Source organism: Vipera ursinii (genome assembly GCF_947247035.1).
Source record: "Vipera ursinii genome assembly, chromosome: 2".
Lineage (NCBI taxonomy): Eukaryota > Metazoa > Chordata > Lepidosauria > Squamata > Viperidae > Vipera > Vipera ursinii.
In genome coordinates, this window is record NC_139513.1 from 9,757,881 (window position 1) to 9,769,143 (window position 11,263).

The window sequence follows — 11,263 nt, forward strand, 5'->3', positions numbered from 1 at the left end:
GAGGCAGGTTCTTCCACTGGTTAGGGCAGGTTGTTCCACTGGTATTACAGAGGGTGGTGAGCACAGCACAAGACATTGTGGCCTGTCCCCTGCCACCACTGGATGACATTGCCAGGGCTCGCTGCCTTGGAAGAGTGAGGAAAATTCTCAGGGATGACTCACACCCTGGTCGGTATCTCTTTACTCTCCTACCATCGGGTAGGAGATATAGGAGTATAGCCAGCCGTACCAACAGGCGGAAGAACAGCTTTTATCCATGGGCTGTTAGGCTCTTGAACAGGAAATAATTTTATACTTTTATGTATGACTGACTTGCGAGGACGGTGTGTTGTGCAATTAGCTCACATGGTGTAACAAGATGGAGGGTTTATTGTCACTGTGAATGGGGGGGGCATGAAGGGAGGCTCAGCCAATCTCAATGTATGTTACGTACTGGGCTTTTGGAACATCACCACGTGCTCTGCTAGAGAACCAACGGTTCTCCAGCATCTCAGACAGGATGGCACCAGTCCTGCTATTGGTCAACTTTGGGTGGCAAGTATAGCTTCAATCCGATTGGTTAATACCATAGGGCCTGGCTATATATATTGAGGCAGGGTGACTCCAATCTCTCAGTACAGTTTCTGCTTAAATAAAGTATGTGTTCGTCTGTTACTCCTCTGCATGTTCTCGTTCCTGCTCATCAGAGCCCACGACTTAATAGTATGCATGGTTGTACTTTGACAATAAAGGTTCATTCATTCATTTAATCTTTGATCTGGCCATGTCTATTTCTTGACTCAAACTTTTGAAAATTCCCCTGGCACTTCACTCACAAGACCCAAAATGGAGGATGCTTCACGTCACATACAGTACAGTGTAGTTCAACCTGAACAATAAATATTATGCTGCAAGTAAATAAATACAGTGAAATCAAATAATTTATAGTACAGTAATTTAATGAAAGTTTATCTTTTTACAAAATGGCTAGATAAGTGTGATTTTAAAAACATTTGTCCCCTATCTCATACTTTCAACCATACACACTGCAGAACATTATTCTAATCACAGATGCCTTTCTGAGTTTTCCTTCTGATCTCATTATATTGTATATTACAGTGCAATTCTAATATTCTTCTTAAAGAACTAGACTAAAATGGAAGTGCTTCGGTGACTATAGTATTATTAGTCGTTTATTATTAAAAGCCTTTTAAGGACTGCATTGAAATTTTTTATTGTGCAGTACTAAGGTTAAGAATACAGCTGTTAACTTGCTTTTTTCCCTTTGTAGTAAACTCTTGTTATATAAAGGGCTTTTCTACTTAAAAAAATAAAACAAATAAAATAAATTACCAATTTAAATAGTTTGGAGGAAAAGATACTCCTATCACAATCTTCCCCCACAGTACAGTACCTCATTTAACAATCATGCTGCTCACATAATGCCCGTCATAATTCACTCAATGAGCAGATAGCAGATGGTCATAAGTTGGGTCTGGTCACATGATCACTTGCTAAAAGACCCCAGCTTAGCAACTGAGATTCCAGTCCTAACTGTGGTCATAAGTCAAGGGCTACATGTGGTTTTTCTTAATTTCCTACTATTTCATTTTCGTCCCCAAATAAATTTCTAAATGTCTCACTTCTTATTTCATCATTTGCAATGTCAGCACAATGGAGTTGTTTTCCTGCTCAAACTTCCGAGTATCTCTATCTTGGGATGGAGAGAAGGAGAAGGGGGAGGGGAAGGAGCAGGGGAAGGGGGAGAATTCATGAAATATTTAAGACACATCTCTTAGGTGTCGTTTTTAATTTTTGTTGTTAGTTGCGAAGTCGTGTCCGACCCATCGCGACCCTATGGACAACGTTCCTCCAGGCTTTCCTGTCCTCTACCATCTTCTGGTCCATTTAAGCTCATGCCTACTGCTTCAGTGACTCCATCCAGCCACCTCATTCTCTGTCGTCCCCTTTTTCTATTGCCCTCAATCTTTCCCAGCATTAGGCTCTTCTCCAGTGAGTCCTTCCTTCTCATTAGGTGGCCAAAGTATTTGAGTTTTAGCTTCAGGATCTGGCCTTCTAAAGAGCAGTCAGGGTTGATCTCCTCTAGGACTGACCGGTTTGATCGCCTTGCAGTCCAAGGAACTCGCAGGAGTCTTCTCCAGCACCACAGTTCAAAGGCTTCAATTCTTTGGCGCTCAGCCTTTCTTATAGTCCAGCTTTCACTGCCATACATTGCAACTGGGAATGTTTTTAATTTAGTATCACCATTATTCAACGGGAGAAATTAGTATCACATTCCACCTCTCTGTATACTTGGATGGAAGTTGAGTTCCCTTTGAATTATAATATTACAGAGGACTTCAGAATCCCTCTGGTGCACCATTTCTAACTTTTTGGGAGGGCAGAGAAATATACGGTCTCTGATAATCTCCGAGCATATAAAGCTTTTTGGCTTGAAACTCAACATTAAGAAAACCAGGATCATGGCATCTGGCCCTCTCAATTCCTGGCAAATAGATGGGAAAGAAATGGAGGTAGTGACAGATTTTATTTTCCTGGGCTCCAAGATCACCGCAGATGGGGACTGCAGCCAAGAAATTAAAAGATGCTTGCTCCTAGAGAGGAAAGCCATGGCAAATCTAGACAGCACACTAAAAAGCAGAGACATCACCCTGTCAACAAAAGTGCATATAGTCAAGGCTATGGTCTTCCCAGTTGCAATGTATGGCTGTGAAAGTTGGACCACAAGAAAGGATGAGCGCCAAAGAATTGGACTGCAAGGCGATCAAACCGCTCAGTCCTAGAGGAGATCAACCCTGACTGCTCTTTAGAAGGCCATATCCTGAAGTTGAAACTCAAATACTTTGGTCACCTAATGAGAAGGAAGGACTCACTGGAGAAGAGCCTAATGCTGGGAAAGATCGAGGGCAAGAGAAGAAAGGGACGACAGAGAATGAGGTGGCTGGATGGAGTCACTGAAGCAGTAGGCATGAGCTTAAAGGGACTTCAGAAGATGGTAGAGGACAGGAAGGCCTGGAGGAACGTTGTCCATGGGGTCGCAATGGGTCGGACACGACTTCGCAACTAACAACATATAAAGCTTTGTCTTAGAAAGATGCATCAGGGAGATGCAGCTTCTTCTACTGCCTTGGGCAGCAGCCCCCGTTAAATGTCTACCTGTTCACATCCCTTCCAGAACCAGGATCAAGTGGAAACCGGGATAAACATAAATTTAAGACAAAAAGATTTTCTCTTATTGGTGTGCTATAGCAATTGTCACTTTAAAATGTACATACCTTCAAAAATCTGCAGTTTATAATTAAAACAGCACATACCCATTGTTTTACTTTCACTGGTAAATTCATCTTGAGGCTTGTCAAATGTGAGGGTCAAGCTCATTATACCAAAATAGGAAATGTCTCAGATGCTCTCTGGTGTTGGTTTGTTACTTGCAAATGTTTCATTGCCTAACTAGGTAACATTATCAGTACTAGTGTTTATACACAGTTTATACAGAGTAGCTCGCCCTGCCAGTGTTGATGTGGGTGCAGTTTCCTCCTATTTAGTTTGGTTTGGGATTCTTATTTTACCAGTTGAAACTGTGTGTTCTGATTCAGTTTTCTACACGCCTTCCGACTGCTAGTTGATATTCAGATTTTTCCACATTCCAAACATTTATATGGTTTCTCCCCTATGTGAAGGTTGTAATGGTAACTATGGGGACCACACTCTCTGCGTGTATACGGTTTTTCTCATATGATAAATAAGGGAACTATTGTGACTGAAGCTCTTTCCACACTCCATGCACTTATACGGCTTCTCCCCTGTGTGGATCCTTTTATGGGAAGTCAGATTACTGAGTCGGCTGAATCCCTTTCCACAATCCGTGCATTTATAGGGCTTCTCCCCTGTGTGGATTCTTCTATGTGTTACAAGAGAGGCTCTTCCACAGAACCCCTTTCCACACTCCAAGCATTGATAGGGTTTTTCTCCTCTGTGGACCCATTTATGATTGGTAAGATAACTGCTGTGGGAAAAGGTCTCTCCACACTCCGTGCATTTATATGGCTTTTCCCCTGTGTGGATCCTCTTATGGGAAATGAGATTATGCTTTCCCCTAAAGTTCCTCCCACATTCCATGCATTTGTATGGCTTCTCCCCTGTGTGGATCTTCTTATGGTTAGTAAGATAACCGCGTCTTCTGAAGCTCTTTCCACATATGAAACATTGATACGGCTTGACGTCTGTGTGGCTCCATTTTTGAGATTGGAGTGACCTATTTCTTTCAGAAAGACTGAAAGTCAATTTTTCTTCATTGTCTCCGAATACAGCATCTTCTTCTTTCGTTAGATATTGCTCATTTACATCTAATACGCCTTCGCTTAGTTTCACAGATTTCCCAATATGTTTTTTATTTATTTTCCTTTGCTGGACAAGACAGTCTTGCATCTGAGCATCAGTGGAAGATGAGCTTTCCGGATTCCAATTTTTTGACTGGTTCCTCCCATGGTTTTCTAGTTCCACCTGAATTGCAGATGTCTCCATTCTATCTTCAACACTGATCACTTGGACCAATTCACAGGAATCTTGAACTAGGAAGGAAAAGGAAAAATAAAAATGACAGCAAGGTTAGGGGAAAAGATCAAACTGTAGGATGTCACATGAATTTCCTTCTGAACTTTGGCCAAATATCAATATATTGCATGTCTGCAATAGCGTAGTATAGAAATGACAGTTTCTATATTCATAAGCCATAACATGTTTGAAAAGATCTAAACCACCTTGACAATTATCCATAGATATTCAAATGTCACCCAGAATAAACTTTAGGAAGAATCAGGGGAACTATCCAGTGAGGTATTAGGAGAAAAACTAACATTTATTGAAGGGAGTCAATTCTAGCAGGGACCTGTGAGAACCAAATCAATTTTAACACATCTTTTTCCTCAAACCTAATTTACCTTCCCTTTGCTGTTCATTTTCTCCTGCCAAAATCATACGGTTGCAGAATAAAATGAGAGTTGTTCTATTAAACCTCAATAGCATGTTTAAAATGGGGAAAAATGGCACCATTTAGCCCAGAGATGGATAATTGTTTTGACTGAATGTATCAAAAATTCAGAAAATTCCCAACCCGACGCTGCTGGTATATCACACAACCCTTCCCCTAAACAAAAGAGAAACAATTCTCTTTTTCTTCACCATTTAAGCCATCCTGAAGAGTAGTTCTCGGTAGCAGCACCAAAGTTGGGTTTGAAGGAGAGGCGTGGACCTCATTGTTTTGACTCAAGAGGACAATGACTTAAAATATGAGCCAGCCGTGTGCTGCAGCTGCCAAAAAAAGCCAACACAGTGCTAGGCTGCCTAAACAGAGGGATAGAATCAAGATCACGTGAAATGTTAAGACCACTTTACAATGCCTTGGTCAGGCCACACTTAGAATACTGCATCCAGTTTTGGTCACCACGATGTAAAGAAGATGCTAAAGCTCTAGAAAGAGTGCAGAGAAGAGCAATAAAGATGATTAGGGGACTGGAGGCTAAAATATATAAAGAACGGTTGCTGGAATTGGGTATGTCTCTAGTTCAATGAAGAGAAGGACCAGGGGGGACATGATAGCTGTGTTCCAATATCTCAGGGGTTGCCACAAAGAAGAGGGAGTCAACCTAATCTCCAAAGCACCTGAAGGCAAGAAGAGAAGGAACTTTTCCTTCTGTCCAAGGAGAACAACATCTGGTTGAATATTTTTTTAAAATAAGCAATAAGTAACATTGTTTAGGGACGCGGTGGCTCAGTGGGTTAGGACGCTGAGCTTGTCAATCAGAATGTCGGCAGTTTGGTGGGTCGAATCCCGAGTACCGCGTAACAGAGTGAGCACCTGTTACTCGTCCCAGCTTCTGCCAACCTAACAGTTCGAAAGCACGTAAAAATGCAAGTAGAAAAATAGGGACCACTAAGGTGGGAAGGTAACAGCATTCCGTGCGCCTTTGGCATCTAGCCACATGACCACGGAGACGTCCTCGGACAAGCACTGGCTCTTCGGCTTTGAAACGGAGATGAGCACCGGCCCCTAGAGTTGGAAATGACTAGCACGCATGTGCGGGGGAACCCTTTACCTTTACAACCATTGTTTAATTTCCAACTATCTTCCCAAGCTCTCTGATTGGGGAGGAGCAAATTCTTACCCAGAGAGGCCACATTCCAATAATTTTCCGTCATGACTTCCCAATGCAGGGCTTTTTGGTCAGGATCCAGCCAAGACCACTCCTCCTCAGAGAAATACACAGCCACTTCCTCAAAGGACACAAGACCCTCCTGAATATTTAAAAAAAGAACAGAACAAGCCCATGAGGATTTTTTTTATTTTTTTTATTTTAATTCCATTGATATCCCGCCCTTCTCCGAAGACTCAGGGCGGCTTACAAGCTTAGCAGTAGCCTTCATTCTATGTATATGCCTGCTTATTAGGGCTTTCACACACACCCCAAGCGGCATTATTACAAAGTCAGCTTAATTGCCCCCAACAATCTGGGTCCTCATTTTACCTATCTCGGAAGGATGGAAGGCTGAGTCAACCTTGAGCCTGGTGGGATGCGAACCTGCACTAATTGCAGGCAGCTGGTGTTACTTAAGGAGGCATTAGCCCACTGCTCCACCAAGGCTCATGCTTGAAAGATACGTGCCATTGTTCACAAATGCACTAAGTTAAATTGGCTGTGCTTGGTAGAATTCCAAGGTTTAGCTGAGAATATGTCTTTAACTGAAGACATTCTACAGCAGGTGTTACCAACTTCCTTAATTCTTCAGTCTATCTGAACAGAACCATCACAAGAGGACATAGCAATACATCACTGTCTGTCTGTCAGTCTGTCTCTCTATCTTCTAGTAATCTGGCTGAATGGGTGAAAAGCAGAAAAATTCCCTGGCAAGGGCAATTCTCAGCCTTTGCAAAGCCGGATTCTTTGGCCTCCAACTCCAAGCTCAAATCAGAGGATTGCAAGCTACTCTGCAGGCCAAAAATGCCTTGATTGCAAATTCTTTCGGAACCATTTATTAAAAAGAGTTTTCCATTGGCATAGCAGGTTAATTGTCTGCCTTGTTTTTTTTTAACACAAAAAGGTTATTTTTCTTATCAACGATTGTGAAGAATGCTTTGTGAAACAGTAATGCACCAGTGTATTTATTTATTTTTTTAATAAACCTTGCACAACAAAGTCAACAATGACCAAAAGAACTGGTCTCTGTTTAGCAACTGCTGAGATTGTGAGGTGTTTACTCTTTACTTCTTGAAGGAGTTTACTTCATGTAAACTCATAGCAAGAATATCCAGTAGAACGGGTTTAATTACTGGCTTTTAAAAATGACATTGCTTAAACAGAATCTGAGGGTGGAAATGACTAACCCGTGTCCCAACAACAGTCTTCAGAGGCAGCTAACCTGAAGCCACAGCCATTTGTCTGAAATGGTATAGGGTTTCCTGCCTTAGCAGGGGGTTGGACTAGATGACCTCCAAGGTCCCTTCCAAATTATTATTATTATTATTATTATTATTATTATTATTATTATTATTATTATTATTATTGTTGTTGTTTTGTTGTTGTTGTTGTTGTTGTTGTTGTTGTTATTATTATTATTATTATTATTATTATTATTATTATTATTATTATTATTATTCCCCTTTCCACGTTGTTCAGAAAACATGGAAATAACCCAGCCCAAACAAGAGGGGGAAATGGAAGGAGAGTGTGTTCTGTACACCAGCTTCACTTCCCGAAGGAAGGAGAGAATACAAATCTAATAAATTAATTTCCGTAACTTACTTCATTCGGAGGTTCAAACATTGTTTCAGCTCCACCATAAAGACCGGAAAACTTCACTCTATGTTCCTCTGCAAGGGATACAGAATGTTAAAATGCATAATTAGCAAAATTGGAGGAGCTATTCTAACAGAGAAGGTAACTGAGCTGGGCTCTCACTGGGAAATAGGACTTTGATTACCTTCTGAAGTGCCCTGACTTGGATCTTCCTGAGAGGTCCCCAAGAAAAACAGCTCCTGTGAGGGATTTAACGGATTCCCCCTTCCATCAGGATCTCTGATCTCCAGAGTGGAGGACTATGTTGTAGTTGGAGAAAAGAAGCAGAATTAATGGACATCACACAACACAAAGTGGATTCTAGTTCTCTGAATACAACCTCAGTGTCCCCAATACTCTATGGAGATTCTCAGTCATCCAAAGTCACGGCTGCACCCAAAGGAGCTTTTTCAGGAGGCAACTAGACTTCCTTGTTTTTCTCTGAAGACGTTTCCCCACCATCTGGTCAGAGCTGAAGAAACCTCTTGGAGGAGAAGCAAAACGTCTTCAGAGAAAAACAAGTAAGTCCAGTTGCCTCCTGAAAAAGCACCTTTGGGGCAACCATGACTTTGGATGACTGAGAATCTCCATAGAGAAGTGAATGGAATATGTCCTACAAGAATTTGTGAGCGTCCATCAGTGAGGCTGGAAAGAAGAAAGGAACGGCTATTGTGGGATTCAGAGACCAGTCATCGCAGGGTGTCCCAAAATATCTGTCTGCCTATGCAGAGTTTATTGTAGTTATACAGTTTTAACAAGCAGAAAATAACACACAGCAAAAGCATTGTTTATTGGTATACTCCCTAGTCAATCTTAAAGAACATCTGAACCTCCTATCCAGGGCAGAGTCTCTCTTATCTAGCTAGTTCTTGGCAGTGCTAATTGGAATGAGCTCATAGACATGCGGATAACAGGATACTAAGGCAGGCAGTTTTCTGCGCACAGTCCCTTCATATCCTTGACCTCCATCTCCATCGGTCAGAGAGTGTCGGCTGGCGGCCCCCAGGGGGAGGCCGTTCTCTGTGGGCTCGCCAGACCTTTGGAATCATTTACCGGTTGAGCTCTGGATGGCTCCTGACCTTCACTCTTTCCGCCGTGACCTGAAAACTCACCTATTTGAACAAGCCGGCCTGGTCTGATGGGTTTGGAGTATTTTAATTGTAATTTTAATTAACTTTTTACTTGCAATTGGGTTATTCTATTTAATTCTCATTTTAACTTTTGTATATTGTATTTTTATTGCACTTTATTGCCCTGTACACCGCCCTGAGTCCTTCGGGAGAAGGGCGGTATAGAAATTAAATAAATAAATAAATAAATAAATAAATAAATAAATAAATAAATAAATAAATAAATAAATAAATAATCTCTACATCCTATTTCAAATCTAGAAGGCGTAATGGATTTAGCGTACCCTCTCCACATATAACGAGTGCCAGAGAAGTCTGGGGTGAAGAATTTCAACCCATTCTTTAATCCCTACTGGAGTCCCCAGATGAAAGTCTCTCACCTGCAACTCGACCTGCTCCTTCTTGTCCTCCACTTGGCTCAGGAGCAGGCCTTCCACCAGGGCCACCGCCTGGGAGCTGCTCTCTGCTCCACACTCCCGCACCCAGCTTTCCATCTCTGGGGGTAGAAGGGCCAAGAACTGCTCCAGAACAACCAAGTCCAGCATCTGAGCTTTGGTGAGCTTTTCCCTTCTCAGCCAGTGCCTGGAAAAGTCGTGGAGCTGACTGCAAAGTCCTCGGGGACCTTGGTATTGGAACCTCCTGAAGTTACAGGAATGCATGAGGGTTTCCTCCTCCAGGTTGCTCTCCTGCCCAGTGCTTGTCTGGATCTCCCCGGAGCTCTCAGGCCGAAGAGCAGGAGGGCCTTTTCCGGTCCCCTCACTTGCTAAACATTGTGTCGCCATTCTGTCTCCGTCCTGCAAGGCAACTCCAACAGGGTCCAAGCAATCATGTGGAGCTCCAAAGGCCTTTTCATTCATAGCATCGTTTCCGTTGCCGCAGGACCGACCACAGCAAGCCATTCTGTCCTCTTTGCCCAAGCCACGATTTTCCTCTCTTTGCGAAAGACATACAAAATGGCTTCCCGTTTGTATATCTGAGATGGAAAACGAAAGAAATAATAAAATTCTCAGAATTAAAAAGCGGCAGTTTAACCACTGAGCAGCACTCTGCCCGATGCAGGTTCGGAGGTACTATTTTCTGAGATGGTACTAAGATTTCAGGAGCATCGATCAGATCGGTCCTCCCAGTGTGTTGTGGTACAGAATACAGGTTGCCCTCAGCTTACAACATTTCATTTAGTGACCGCTCAAAAACGGCACTGAAAAAAGTGACTTATGACCGTTTTTCAGAGTTACGGCCTTTGCAGCATCTCCAGGACCATGTCATCCAAATTCAGATGCTTGACAACCGCTCCATCTTTACGACCCCTGCAATCTCCCAGGGTCATGTGATCATTGTTTGCAACCTTCTGACCAACAAAGTCAGATTCACTTAACAACCGGATTCGTAACTTATCAGCTGCAGCGATTCACTTAACCACTGTGGCAAGAAAGGGCGTAAAAATGAGGCCAAACCCACTTAACAAAATACCCCCCTTCACAACAGGGCTCCCAATTGTGGTGGTTGAGGACAACCTGTATGGGACCGAGTTGGAACGCACCATCAACCCACTTAGGAGGATTTCGGTTGTCCTTCTTAATCACTAGGAAGTTTTCCCTTTTTTCAAAAACTGGATCCTCCTAGGAAGGTTCACACAACCTCCCTGACCCCCAAAAAGGTGAACAAGCCACGAAAGATCCGTTCACACCCAAGGAAAAGCCAGGAAAAGACCCCTGGCTGAAGATGCCCCCTTTCCCTTCTTCCGGGTGGCCCTTGGGAGAGCCGCCTCTCCCTCTGACACGCAGGCAGGTTCACACAAGCTGCCCGAAGCCCCAAGCGAGCCAGCCAAGCGCAGGGCCGACGTCTCCCCACCCTTCTGCCAGCAGGGCCGGGAAGGAAGCAGCCCCGCTTCGCTCCCCCTCCGGACTGCGGAGGATCGGGTCCTCTCGCAGCCTCTCCCTGCCCCGGGTGCGAATCCTGCTTCTTTTTTCTCCTGCTGGGCCTCCGCCAGGACGACCCTCCTCTCTCCCCCCACTCGGGCTCCTCTTCCCCGGACACGGGGCGGGAAGCGACCCCCGGATCCCCGCCGCCTTCCTGGGATTCGCGGTTCTTCTTCTCCTGCTCCGGAGCTCCGCTTCCCCCCTGCTGTGGAACATGGGACCCGGGATTGCACCCGGAGGATGGCGAGACCCGGGTCTCCCCCTCCCTCCGCCTCCCTTTGCACGGGAAGAGCCCCTCCCCCACCTAAGACACGCGTGAATCTCTTCCCCCCTCCCCCGCCAGACGCTCCCGCAGCATCTTCACCTCCCGCGGGGCTCCAGG

The 11,263-nt window shown here is 43.9% G+C and overlaps 1 protein-coding gene across 1 annotated transcript; it reads right to left on the reverse strand.

The window, feature by feature from the left end:
- Nucleotides 1-3,407: 3,407 nt before the first annotated feature.
- LOC310635905 (zinc finger protein 202-like) lies at nucleotides 3,408-10,348 on the reverse strand. The gene is made up of 5 exons (XM_083355275.1): nucleotides 9,343-10,348; nucleotides 7,978-8,092; nucleotides 7,800-7,867; nucleotides 6,165-6,294; nucleotides 3,408-4,571 (listed from the first exon to the last, which is right to left on the reverse strand). Exons 1-5 carry the CDS (start codon nucleotides 9,859-9,861, stop codon nucleotides 3,694-3,696), a joined length of 1,710 nt encoding a protein of 569 aa, XP_083211401.1. The 5' UTR covers nucleotides 9,862-10,348; the 3' UTR covers nucleotides 3,408-3,693.
- Between the last annotated feature and the right edge of the window lie 915 nt (nucleotides 10,349-11,263).